This window comes from Prinia subflava, chromosome Z (genome assembly GCF_021018805.1).
Source record: "Prinia subflava isolate CZ2003 ecotype Zambia chromosome Z, Cam_Psub_1.2, whole genome shotgun sequence".
NCBI classification, from domain to species: domain Eukaryota; kingdom Metazoa; phylum Chordata; class Aves; order Passeriformes; family Cisticolidae; genus Prinia; species Prinia subflava.
The window spans coordinates 41,669,453-41,683,886 of NC_086283.1; the positions used below are offsets into that span (position 1 = coordinate 41,669,453).

A 14,434-nucleotide genomic window follows, 5' to 3' on the forward strand; every position below is an offset into this window, starting at 1 on the left:
TACCATTAGTATTGCCTTTTGTAGTGAATACTTAGCTTCATTACTTCATACTTAGCTGAATCTCTGTTTACATGGCAGCAACTTTTGCTCTAGCAGAGTTTATTCTTCTGAGGAATATTTCACATATTTTAGCAACTTTTATTTATGTATATTGCATGGGGGAAAATGGATATTAAGATCTACTTACAGACAGTGCAGTGCACCTGTTCAAATAAGAGAACATGGTATTTGTTCTGTGCCATTTGCTTTTTATATTCCTATCTCTTTTTTCAGTTACTTCTGTTTGAGCTTCTGAAGGTGTTCATTAACTGTGAGGCTTTTTAGTTGGCATTTGAGTGGCTTTTAGTGCTGTACCTTAGTCTTTCTTTTTGCATTTTCATCTCTGCTTTTTCCTTTTTGCGCTTTCATTTATTGAATAGAATGTAAAATAAACTAATACCTAAAAAATCTAATTTAGAGTAGGCAAAATATTGAATTTCTTAAAAAAATGCAGAACTAGAATTCGTATTTAACAGGCTGCAATATATAAAAAGAAAATGATTAAATCATATCTCACTTATCATAGATCTTTTTGATAGGAGCAAAATCTGTGCCATTAGTTCCAGACCAGTGTATTTCCCATTCACAATGCTTTAGTGCATAACTTATAAATCTATCCTCATCATCCTATATTACTTTTTCAAAGCAAGACTAACATGAAGCAAGACAGGATGAATGAAAGTCAATGAAGGTCGACTAGACAATCCAATTACTAAAGATTCTTGGAAGAACAGTACTGTGATCTATAAGAGAATTGTGTATGAATTTCTGTCTTTGTTGACAAGGGTCATTTCTGTAAAACTGCAGTATATTTTTTATGGTAACCTAGTTTTAGATTATGCTAGTCTAATCTGTTTGTATAATGCATCAGAATGTCAGTTCAAAAATTCATTAGTTCACAGAAGCCATATTTGTAATACACCTTTTATGTCCTGTTCTGTGTCTTGAGTAGTGAAGATTTAACATACAGCTACACATTGCATAACAAAGAGGCAGCGTTAAGGTGCATAATCATTGCATACATATCACTGCTAATTTTCCATGCTTTTATTTCATTGCTTTCATTTTGCTAATTTCATTCACTTGCATCTCCTACAAGTGTAAAAAACACATTCATACAGTAAAACAGGTTGTTATTTCTGGCACCAGCTTCTGATAGAAATAGTGACCCAGGCTGCATGTTGGAGCTAAATACAAGTCTGTTCAGAAACCATTGGTGGACACTGCAGATGATGAAGAAGCAGGAAGCCTAATTAAGCCTAATAGATGTTTCCAGTTATAGAAGCATAGTTGAATTTTTATTTTGTTGCATCTGTATCACTGAATCACAGAATGAGTTAGGTTGAAAAAACTGGGGTCACTGAGTCCAAGCTTTGACCAAACATGTTGTCAATCAGCACTGAGTGCCATTCCCACCTTAAGCACTTTCAGGTATGGAGTTCTCCACCACCTCCCTGGGCAGCCCATCCCAGTGTCTGATCACCCTTTCAGATAAGGCTGAACTTTACCATTTTTTTTCTCCTTAATACAAATAGGTCTAATGAAAAAAAGAAATCCAAACCAAACTTCTGCATACAAACTTTGTATCATTTAAAACACATAAGTTTTAAATAAATTCCAAATTACTACATGTTCTTGTTTTCCCCAAACCTTGAAAAAAAGAACAAAAAGATGTAATATAAATTTTACTTTTTAATCTTTTTTTTAGCAGATGTTTAGATTACAGGTATTTTGATCTGGTATTTCCATGCATAGTCTCTTACCTTCATCTTAGGAGAAGCCCTTTTAGTGAAATCGCAAGTGTGTGTGTATGTATATATTCCTTCCCAGCTAATACAATCATAGGGAAGTGGAGTCATATTAAAAGTAAACAGAATATCAAGTGGTCTTCATTACAGGCTGTCTGAATGGGAAGCATGTTATTAAAAAATCAATTGCTATAAATGACATAGGGTCTGAAAAAGAAGTAATGATTTCCTAGATGTTGGTATAACAAAGACTGCTGAGAGGAAAATACAGTGTTGATTGAGACAATTTTTGCAGTGTTTCGCAGTAAAAGTTGAAGTCATCTTCTGCAGATAGTGGAGATTTGTTGTCTGACAGCAAAAGACAGAAAAACTGCTTTTTTATTTATAAGTCAAGAACAAATTGTTATTTGCAGTAGCAAAATATATGTCTAAACTGTCACAGTAATTGTAAAGCATAATCAGGTTATGTCACACTCCTTTTGACTGGAAAATCATGAGGCATGCCTGGCATATAGAGTTAATGAAGAATCTTTTTCTGATTAAATAGATGCCGTGTTTCTAACAAACAATGAAAAGGTTCACTGCTAATCTGTAAACTATTTAATATAAATTGTCATAATCTACTGTTATTAATTTTTATTAAAACTATTTTTTCCACAGGTTTTGTTTAGATTACAGAAAATACTATCATCTGGAAAGAAGATATTCTAAGACATAGTAATTTTATTATTTGCATTCAAAATGTTGTTTTTCAAAGTCTTCACCTAAATGTTAGCTATAAGTAAGAAAATATTTTTAGACTGAAGTTTTAAACTCTGTAATGATTTTGTGATATTAGGCATTTTGTACTATTGATTTTTCATTACTACATTTTCTTGCCAGGTGAGGCAAACCTGTCTGCAACAGAGAATTACACTTGAATCTTCTGTAGGGAGGGTAGACTAATACTGTAATAGAGTCCTTCTCTAAGATCATTAGCTCTATCAGAGGTTTAAATTTATTTTCTATAGGAGATAAACATCTTCTTTTCAGCCCTGGTTTGGTGATGGTAGTATCATAAATACTGCAAATGTCTAGGCCTTTGACTTGTGATAGTATCTGTCAAAGGTTTTTGGTAATCAGTATCTCAAAAAAAGTAATAGTTGGTGTGGCTGTCCTTAGCTGAGAGGAGAAAAAAAAAAATATAAGGCTGTGTCAGATCATATCAGAAAAGAAATTTCTTACTACAGTGGTTTGCATTTGTTCAACCCCATGATCACTACCCAATTTGTGATTGAATCTGTTCAGCTGACCCTTTTTGCTTTCCTTTTGGACGGTTTTCAGTTTAATCGGGTTCCAAATACACAATACTAGAAGGGTTGCCTTTTATTTGGCAGATGTGCAGCAATAAAAATCTCTGCTCGCTGAGAAATTGTTGCTTTGAGAAAACTGCAGTATGTCTGTAACAATTTTAAGTAACCCCAAAGCAACGCAGCTTTTATGAGGTAGTGGGCCTATCAACCTGTATCTCTGGGTTATCTTTTCAAAGGTTGTTGTGCCAGAGTCCTCACCAAGGTCGCCATATCCTGCCAGGGTGCAGGAATGTGACATGTTGGGCAAGCTGAAACCCTGGGTGATGGTGATTCACAGCACAGCAGGAATAGTGTTCCTATATGAATACACCTGAGGCTCAGCTGTGTGCTAGATATTTCTGAACTTGTTTTGCTTTTTTGGTTCTGTGGTAAGAGGGAGACATCCACAAAAAATCTGAATGTTCTCAGCATTCAGGAGATAGGATTCCAGACACACGGAGACGTTCCTGAGCAGTGTAACTGGAAAATACAGGCTTTGTTCCACAGTCTGTATATGGTTTTTCATTACAGCTATTTGCACTGGGAATATATGCTTTACAGACAAAAAAACCCAAAAAAACCCAAACAACAACCAACCAACAAAACCAAACTGTACTTGTTTAAAGGAAGTTTACTTTAGTCTACTTACAAACTAATGCATTTATACCATGGATTGTGTTTTATGGTTACTAAATTTTACTATTCAAACTTAAAGATGAAGAATAGTTGTATAAATGAATCTCAGTAATATACTAGATAAAATTTCCGTCTCCAGTAACAAATTTGTTAGTATTTTAATTTTGGCTTATAATTTATGGAAACAGTGGATGCAGCTGTCTTTTGGGTTACTTGCATATAAACAGAATGACAATAAGATCTGAATTTGTGGCTATCATGTCTTGCCTTGTGTTTTTTTTCTCTGCCTTCTGCCAAAAATATTTTTTCTTCCTGCTTTTCATGTATATATATCCATACATATCTATGCAAACTGTGCATACCTAATGTTTTCTCCCAAATTCTTGAAATAAATAACAGTAGTGGTAATAATAATACTAACAGTTTAAATGAGCTGCTTGCCAATGTTATGTAGAAATTTATTGAGCTGTGTTAAGTATGGGCCTATATCACCTATTCAGCTGTTACCTGTTTATCTTTTCTATAGGTGACAGATCAGTCGGTGAAAGCTTTTGCTGAACATTGCCCTGAGCTGCAGTATGTTGGTTTCATGGGCTGCTCTGTTACTTCAAAAGGAGTCATTCACCTTACCAATGTAAGTATCATAACTACTTTCTGCTAGTCATTAGTGTATTAGTGTATTGCCATGTCATAGGTATCAGCCAGGATAAGATTACATGTGTGATTTATAGCACTGACATGGACAGAAACATGACTGAGTGAACTTTGCATTATTTAGATTTCACTGTATAAAAATACTGTACAAAATATGAGATTATGGGATTATACATTTTCTCACAAGTAACAGTGATGTTCGGGTCAAAACTCTTTAAAATGTGTAATTGCAGCTGATTCCATCACAAACAAAATTCCATTTTAAAATACAGAATTCTAATTGCAAGAGATATAGACAGACCTCTGTTTGCAACAGTGTACCACCTGTGTACATACATTTTAACTGTATTCATCTTCTTATTTTACATAGATAGTGTGACAGATAAATTTTGTTTTCTTTCGCTTTTGTTTTGCATGAGAGGAGTGATGTGTGGGAAAACTACCTTGAGTGAATCTGCAGAAAGTAATTAAAGTGTTCAATAAAATGGATGACTTGGATGAGGTGGACAAACACCATCTAATTAAAATCTGTAACTGAAAGTAAATCCAGGGATCATGCAAACATGAAAACGGTTAAAGAGATCTTGAGGTAGGAAGTAGAGAGCATATTTAATGAAAATGGAGTGTGCCTGATGAAAGCAAAGGGTTTTTTTGATGCAGCTGTGAAGATCTATTGTTATACAGAACCATCCAGCATAGCTGTAAATTACTTTCATCATTTTAGTGCTGCTTAGCTGAAGCTACAGAAGAATTGAAAACATTTTGGAACATATGCAAAAAGAAATAAGCCAGGGAAATTAATTTGTATGGTAAAGTTATAGGACCTCAAAGGATGCAGTTTCAAAAGAAAAGTGTATTGAAGTGATGTAAAATGTGTGCCTATCTGTTGGATAAAAAAAGATACAATTATTTTCATATCCTATGAAAACTACATATGTATAATTATAGGTTATGTTTATATACACAACATAAATATAGGAGGTGCACAATTTAAAAATTTGACGTAGACAAGTATGTAGTCCAGGCCATTGTGGGAAATTTCTGCAAAGATCGCTTTTCAGCTACGTGTTTTGGTTACTGCATTATTCTGACCTAGATTTACTGAGTATTTAATAGATACTAGATGTCTTATCCTTCAACAAAATTACTTTATAATCACATTTATTAGATTGAGGAAGAGTCAAGATCTTGAAATTTATGAATATGTGTTTCTGACTTTCATGTGTTTAATAATAATAAGTTACTAGAAACCATGTTTACATTGGAGCAACCCTGTTGAGCATAGTCCTTCAGAAAATATCTAAGAGGTTGCTTAGAATCAGTATGTAATTACTTTGTAAGTAATTGGTGCATGTTGGGACTTGAGATTTAAGTATTTCAGTTTCCTTCCCTCAAGCTGTATCTGTACAAATTCTGTAGGCTGTGAATACTGCAAAGACAGTGATGTGGTAACACTGAAAGTTAGGGATTACTTAACCCAGAAGAAGGCTCAAGGGAGACCTTACTGCAACCTTTCAATACTTAAAGGGGGTTTATGAGCAAAATAGGGATAGGCATTTTAGAAAGACCTGTAGCAAGTAGTAACTATCTGCTGCATCTGTCTTGCCCAGAATTTATTTGTTGATGGCATAATTTTTTGTTCTAACCATGGTGCACTTCTGTGGTTGGTTTTGTGTTGGCTACTTAACTGGTGTTTCATAAGTGTGTTTAGTAGTAATTACAGCCTGATGTTCCTAGAGAATGTGGAATCTGCTCTTTGCTCTTTGTGACCTGAGAGTGTGTCCCTCCAGGCTATGCAGAGCTAGTTGCCTTCTGTCCTGTTTCCTGTGTGCAAACTGGAGATAACAGCAGTGGCCTTGGTTGTGAAATTGCTTTGGGGCTGATGGATGTATAAAAATTGAGTGGTTTATTATTACTGTATTTTCCCCCTAGTAATGTTAGCTCTCTTTAAAAGTACTGGCACTTGAAAAATTCTAAATTACAGTGCTGCTGCATCGCAGAGGTTTTTTTAATAGCTAATTGTGAGGTATAGAAGAGAAAGTGTTGTATACTTAAGAAAAAGATGAAACATTCATGATCTATTTTCACTGTTTTTCTACTGAACAGAATGGCAGTCCAAAAAGATTTGCTTTTTGAGCACGACCATGTCATCACACTGGTGCCTTTTTTCCTTGAAGTTATTACAAACTGAAAAAAACACAGATAAAGTAAATAATTATTATTGGGTAAGATGAGAGGCACTTCATGTACATACATGGGAAGAAGCAAAAAAAAAGGAGTGTGTTTGTATGCAATTCACAGACTCTTTGTTGAAACCAGTTGTTTGTTCTGATGGCCTGAATGTTTCATTTTCTTTTGGAGTTTTTATGTGTGAAACATTGTCACAAAAGAAGTGAATGACCTCACCCTTGACATCAGTATTCAGTCCAACAACTATTCAACGTTGTTCTGTGGAGAAGGGAAGCACATGTGTAGTGTTGTAGTTTATATTCTGTTTTCACCACGTCTCCACTTCCTGTTTTCTTGTTTTATATATTGTTATAACTTATTTTAATTAGCTTTCCATGTACAGTTTTTTTCTTGTTTGCACTCTTTCTCCCTTCCACACATCCATGTCTCTCAAGAGTTTATCCCTGGTTATTTTTTACTTTGCTTCTCCTGTAAGCGTGAAGATAACACAAATGTGAAAAGTGTCTGTGCGCATTAGGTGATTGGGTTGAAGACAGAACAACCAGAAGGGTAATCTTTGTTCATTAACTAGGTGGGAATAAGAAACTATATTTTTTCTAGTGAGGTAGTGATTTTTTAATGTTACATCTTTGATCTCAAGAGCAGTGGCATTTTCTTCCCCTGTTGTGGTAATTGCTTCTCAGCAGTTTAATTGTTGCACGTCTAATAGAACTTCAACAGCTGGCATCAGCAAATCTTGACATCTAGACATAATTTTATTACCAAGCCACTTCCTTGGCTTCTTCCTTTGGTTTCTGATATATATGCAAGGGTAATTGGTTTGTAGCAGTATAACTCTGTGCTTCTACACCATGCACTTCTTACAGAATGGTAAAGTGTGTTACAGACATCTAATTATGTACAAATTTTTGTACAGAACCTTGACATAAAAAAAAAACCCAAACAAACTTATTCTGCTAATCACCAGTGCCTAAAGAAAGTTCATATAAGAACTATTTTTGGAATAATGTGATCTTCACTTTTTCTTCATCTCATAATAGTTATCCATGTCCAATCCAACTTAATGATACCTGTACCTGAGCTGGTGGTCAGTATGAAGTCAATCAAAATTCATATTTATGGAGCAGATTCTTAGGGCTCATTCAGTGTAGACATCATCAGTGTGATAGCTACATAATGATAACCTACACATGACAGGACTGATTTTGCAAGACCCTTTCTCAACTGGGGTAATGTATGGTTTCTTTCTAGTAAATGATTTGTTTTGACACAAAGTGTTCTGCTTTATGCTCTTTTTATGGTAATACTTCGCATACCTTCTGATCTTAAAATAATTAAGCTTCCTGACTAAGAGCATGTTTACTGTTCTTTGGCTAGGTAGAGAGAAAACAGTATTTTAATCAATTTGTATAATGAACTGGATTTCATGGGGTGGAATATGATTTATTTCAACCTGTTTGCCTTTTGCAATATGTCCTTTTAAATATTAGTCTTCCAATCACAGGAAAAAAAACGTTAGTGAGGGTTTTTGAAGCCAGTGATTCTGGGACATTCTTAATGAATGTTGGTTTGAAACTTTAACTGATCTGGTGCTGTAAGTGAACATTTTTGCATCCTGTCAAACAGAACCTGATGATTTTGTTCAATGAAGTTACCTGTGTCCCTCAAGAGATTCTTGTTGCTATTTTGAAGAATTTGGTGGTTATACTCAACTGCTATTTCTTTCAATGAAGTAAAAAAGACATTGCAGAGAAGACTGCATAGTTGGAAGAGTTGGATCTATGAAACTTCCACTTCCCCTCTACCCTCCCAAAAAATTCATTAGAAGCACTTGACAGTAAATAACATGAGGATATAAACTATGAATCAGCAAAAATGTAATTCTACAGCAACTTTTGGAGTTTATAAACTGGAAATGAGTCTTGTAACACAGATACTATATGTACAGTTTATATGTGTGTGCAAGTCCCTCCTCTAGATGTAATTAAATCTTTGTGTTTACAACACAGTTTTTGATTGTGTGTTTGTTACTTAAGCAGTGGGACCTTGATCTTTCACAGTACCTAAGAACTGAAATTAAAATTTATTAATATGCAAAACATTTAATCAGTCTATGGGAAAATAGTCTCCTTTGTAACTATTCAATCATTTTCCAGTTCTTTAGGGCTAGTATGATTACTGTTTTAGGATCACAGTATATCTCAGTTGTGTAGCTCAGTTGTGGCAGCTTTTCAGTAAAAATTAATGCGTGTGACTTTAAAAAAATAGTTCATAGATTCTGTTGACATTGCAGTAAAATGAATGGGGTTTACTTTTTTTTTCATGTCGCTAGTTTTCATTTCCTGCGATCATACATTTGCTTTGGGAGACCTAAGTCAGAGTCAGTTTATTCCCTGAAGACATGTATACACAGAGTGTGTCAAGAAAATGAAGCTTAATTAGCAAAAGATGTGAGTTTAAAGCTCATTAAGTCCTTATAAGCACTTTCCTTCAGAAATAATTTGGCTGTCATACTGAAGAGGATTAATCTTACATGAATTGTTTAGTGGTGTACTTGGCAGTTCTAGGTTTCAGTTGGACTCAGATTTAAAGTTGTTTTCCAGCCTAAATGATTCTATGGTTCTGTTCTCTTCTATGCTTTTTAGGGCAGTGTATCTCTACAGGAATTGTGGAGGTGTGTGCAGTGGGAAAAAAATTGTGTAGCCATTATATTAGCAATTTCAATACAATAACATCTAAATATTAGCAGGAGTTGATGTACCCACACATAAATTACATGTGATCCCAATGGCAGTAGTACTTTTCTATCACCTAAAGCACTGCAGATATATTAATATTCCAAGTTTTAGTAGTCAAGATAGAAATCATATTAATTGGATGACATTCAGGCACACAGACAGTATGATAATCTCTGAATCTTCAAATGTATCAGTTGGCATAAAATTTCATTTAAACCAACCAACAAAAGTATTTAAAACCCCTAAAGATTTTAGCGTATTTTAAAATATTTGAGATCCCAAAGTAATGAGTAATAATCATTAATTTCAGCAAGAATGTGTTTATAGGTACCGCACAAAATTAATTTCAGTGTTGCTGCTTTTTAAAAATTCTGTTATTTTCTGTTTCATATTTTAAGCCCTCTGCCTACTTATTTGCGTTGTGTGTTTTGTCACATTAAATACTCCTTTTATCATTGAAATGTTTTGACTGACGTAGTCGAGTTCAAAGTTTAAAATCTGCTCATGCATGCTTATTTGCAAAGCTATAAAATTAAGAGTTCAAGAAAAGCTTGGATATCTGCAGAAGAAGGGCCCTGAAATTGCTCAGTAACATGGTATTGCTGCATGAACAAAATTCGTTTTGGTTAAAAAAATACCAAAACACAAAAGGAAAAACATTATGCATCCTGGTTCTGTAAGAAGCAGTATTCAAGTCACAGAATACCCTCTTTCTGTTGAAAAAATGCTATTTAAAGGTACACTATTTTAATCTCAGAATTCGTGAATGCAGTATATAGTCTAAGTATCTGGTTTTTGATTGTCTACTTGGGAGAAGTTTGATTTTTCATTTTAACATCATACTACTTTTAGCTGCAAGGGTTAGTTTTAATATGTAAGACTTACATATTTTTCTCTTTCAGTTTTTTCATAGTAATGATTGTATTGGTGTAGCATTTTCCCCTAAAATTACTTCTCAGTTAAGATATAAAAAAAAGGAAATTTATCATTAAGGTATATTTTTTTAAATGAAAAATTATCACATACACATTTATTACTATTCTTTTGCCAGTAATGAGATGTTGATACCTCTGACTTAAGTAGGCAGAGAGGTATTCTTTTCACTTTCATGTTCAGATTGATCCAAAATTTTCTCAAAATGGAGTGAGCATTTAGTTCTTCAAATTTGAAAGCCATTGACACTTCTGTAATGGCAATTTCAAGGTTGTAGAGACCAAATTATACTTGAGTACATGTCAGTCTGAAGCAGTCTCTTCAAACTTCTAAAACACAAAGGTTTTCTTCACTGAGTATGTTGTGCCTGTTAACCTACCAAGTAGGTCTGGTGTGTAAAATGAAGGAAAGTGTCAGTAAAAAAGGCAAGTTGTTGTTGAGTTATTGTATATTGAATACGATGATCGACTATTACTAGTATGAAGGAAAGAAGCAAGGAGGGAATGGTCATTCTTCTGTGATGGTACAGGACAAAATCTACCCTGAAAATACTATTAGTTTGGTGACAGGAATACTAGGAATTCAGTGTAGGTTTTGACTCCACCTATGCAATGCCAAAGATTTTTTCAGTGGGAAACCACAAATGCTTTCTGCTGCATTCATCATTGCATCATTGAGGTAGATAATACACTGTTGTTACTTCTTATGTAATCTGAAGCCACATTTTTTAGGCACTTCTTAAAGGAGCACTGACCTTTCTCCATGCATTGAAACTTTAGTGTAAATTCATAGTTTTTAGTCCAGAAGTAATAATAATGGCAAAAGAGTCACCAGTATTATCAAGTGCTCATAAGAGGAATGTTGTTGAGAAAGAAAGCTTGGGGTTTTCTTAATTGGGAAGATTTTCTATCTGTCTTTTAAGTCTCCTTAGTTGTTTAATGTCATAGAACATACTCATTGTTCAATTGTCCAGCAGGTGTACGTTGTATGTCATAGGCATAAGGCCACATTATTGCCAGCATAGTTTAAAGGCTGAAATATCTAATATAAATAGCTGTATATTAAGGTGAGGATATTTACAGTTGCTCTAAGTTCCCCTTTTTGTAATTTATGCAGGAAAAAATGAGAGATTGGTTATGAGCTTTTTTTAGACACATAGAAGGTAAGGCTTTCAAACTTCATGCCAGAGCAGTATGTATGAAATGAGAGTAGGCAGAGCTTGTAAGAGGTGTCTATTTTACCAACACAGTATCAATGACTATATGCTCTGCTCCCTAATACCCATAGAAGTTTATCAGAATTTCAGTGGGAATACAGCAAATACCTCCATAGTGATAGCTGTGGTAGTATCATAATAATAGAAATATTATTGTCCTACATTCTGTAGACATACTCTCCAGGTGTTCCTCAGAGGTCAGGGTTCTTGATTTTATGCTTGCTTTGCAGAATTTTTGGGAACAGTTTGTAGTTTATCTTCAGCTTTTGTTTGGAGACTGTTAAAAACTTAAAGAGCAAAACTCCATTTTTTTAGAAGGCTACCTACATTTGAAGTCCTCTTCTTTTTTACTTTTCTTCTTTTCTTCTCACCCCATGCTGCCACCTCTCCCCCGATCTCCTTCCCTAAATACATTGACTTAATAATTAACTATTGAAGTGGACCAATTATGTGATCTCAGTTGTATGCCTTTACCTAATCAAATCCTTAGTGACTTAAGCCGGTGATGAGGATAATTTTTTCTCTCTTACAGGGAAGGTAAATTTAATTAAAGTGTCAATATTGCCTAATGCAATTATTTTTCCAGAGTATAACAGAGATTATTTCAGACAGCTTGAAAAGCAAACAGTACTTGGAGGTTATTATGACTAAATGGATGCTGGAGAAGTCTGTAAAAAGTTGGGGGTTTTTTGCATCCATTACTCACAAAACTTGTAAAAGGGTTTGCTTTTGAAGGACATAAGAATGATTGACACTAGTAATAAATTAGTTTAATCAGTGCATAACTCTTAATTATATTGCTCTGTGACTGGATGTTTTGTTGTTCAGAATATCCAATCTGGTATTGATAACTGTGCTGTGAGACTACAGTATAAATACTATATTTTCCAGGGAGTTTGCATTATTTGTTTACTTTGAAAGCCATATACTCTGGAGTCATTAATTGCATTCATTTGAATCTTAAGTACAAACATGCTTAAATGCATCACTTTCCTTCCATGCCTTATTTTTCTTATGGCTAAATGAGTTTATATTTTACCTTGGTATCTCATACTCCATATTTTTAAGAGGAGGAAGGAAGGCCTAGGGCCTTATTGTAGGTTGTATGGCACCTTGAGTGAGAGTGTCTGCATTTTTTGTAGTAACTGGGTGCCTGAATCACAACTTTGCTCAAGCTGAATTCTGTGAATATCTCTGGTATATTTGCTTTTTGTAAAAGATATAGTGATCATTTCTTTCATGACTAGCTTGCACATACTGTGCAATTTGCAAAAAAATTACCAGTTTTTTCAACAGTTATGTATGCGAATGAATTTCAAATTATTTATTTCTCTCGTGTTTTTCTCAATAGCTAAGAAATCTTTCAAGCTTGGATCTACGTCATATCACAGAACTGGACAATGAAACCGTGATGGAAATAGTAAAGAGATGCAAAAACCTTAATTCTCTCAATCTGTGTCTGAACTGGATCATTAATGACAGGTAACTTCATTAGAGCATCCAAAAGCAGCGTAATGCAAATTTAACTAGTTGTGTTAGAATAATCCTCATGGCTTGGGGGTTGGAGGATATTGATTAAAGCAGTGTTTGCTGAGTGCTTGTTCTTGCTTGTTTTGGAAAAATCATCCAGACACCTATTTTGTGGAGTGTTTGCCTATTTCTGCAATGGAGAAAAGTTATGACCGGATGGTAGCACTAATTTGTTTCATACAGATTTCAGGAGAATGTGTTCTGCATAAAGTGTGATTGAAATGTTCAATTGCAATTGAACTGACTCCTTCAGTGTGTTCAGGATTTAGATAAACTTATAGGCACACAAACAATTAAATATGTTTCACTATGTTCTCCTGAATGAGAATGAAAGAATAGCTGAGTTATTACCTAGTCCTTTCCTTTTGACCAGAATACCTCCTATCCTCTGTATTCCAATCTTCTGATCAACTAATTTATTTCAACATTAAGTATGTGGACAAAGATTATATATAGTTATATCACAGATCAGATGAAAAATAAAAAAATAGTGAGAATTCTAAAAATTAACATTTTCTTTTAAAATTAAAAAAATGAGCAAAGTCAGTGCCTGAGGGTACACAGGAAAGAATATTTTTAATTGCTTCTACCAGACTATTTCATTATAAGTGGTGCTTTAAAAAAAAGGAAAGAAACACAGAGAGAGGTTCTAAAACAGTTTCATATAAACCAGATTAATGTGTTCTAGCAATTGTACTTCTTTCCCATGATTACTTTTTGGCTTTTTTAATAAGGTGTGCTTTCAAGATTTTCAGAAGACATTAAGGGTGTACTGATGTGTAGATGAGCTCAGACTTTGGTGAAAGTAGTAGTGCTCTAAAAGCAATAACTTCGCAATATGTTCAGTAGGAAGTACCAGGAACTTTGCCATAACTCCTTTTAGCCCTTAAGACCATTTTTTGGATTAGTTGGTTTAAGTCAGTCCTTTATGCAACCTCATTGGTTTTGAAAACATTTAGTTGCCTCAGAGCCTTCTGTCTGTAAGGCCTTATTTTGACATGCAGAATGAGATTACTGGAAAATTCTAGGATAAGCTAGAAAAAATAGTAAGAATAAAAGTGCAAATTAAAAAAACAGGCAGTTTTCAGGTTTTAATTAAATTACTTAGAAACGTATATCCATCTGCTTGAACGTTTCAAGTATAGCAACCTGCTAAGTTTGATATGAACTGCTGACAAACTGTTCTTGAAAATCCTTTATTAGAATTACTTTAATAATAAGTATATAGTTTAATTCTATACATATTACTCTAAAACTTCACACTGAGTATGAATTATACCAACTGTGAATCTTAGCAAGAAAAGGAAGCCGTTTCCAGCAATGACAAATAATCTGCTTCTGTATGTAACTTTTAGTTATTTTTGTTTCTTAAGGTTTTCCATTTCATGTTTTTATTCTGGTCATATTTGTTAGTACTTA

The 14,434-nt window shown here is 34.1% G+C and overlaps 1 protein-coding gene across 1 annotated transcript in view; it reads left to right on the plus strand.

Moving 5' to 3' along the window:
• The window catches only part of FBXL17 (F-box and leucine rich repeat protein 17), a 288,354-nt gene that overhangs the window by 88,127 nt on the left and 185,793 nt on the right, over positions 1-14,434 (plus strand). Inside the window, exons 5-6 of the mRNA XM_063422110.1 lie at positions 4,281-4,388; positions 12,837-12,967. Of these exons, the coding sequence (XP_063278180.1) occupies positions 4,281-4,388; positions 12,837-12,967 (239 nt within the window). The remainder of the gene's footprint in view (positions 1-4,280; positions 4,389-12,836; positions 12,968-14,434) is intronic.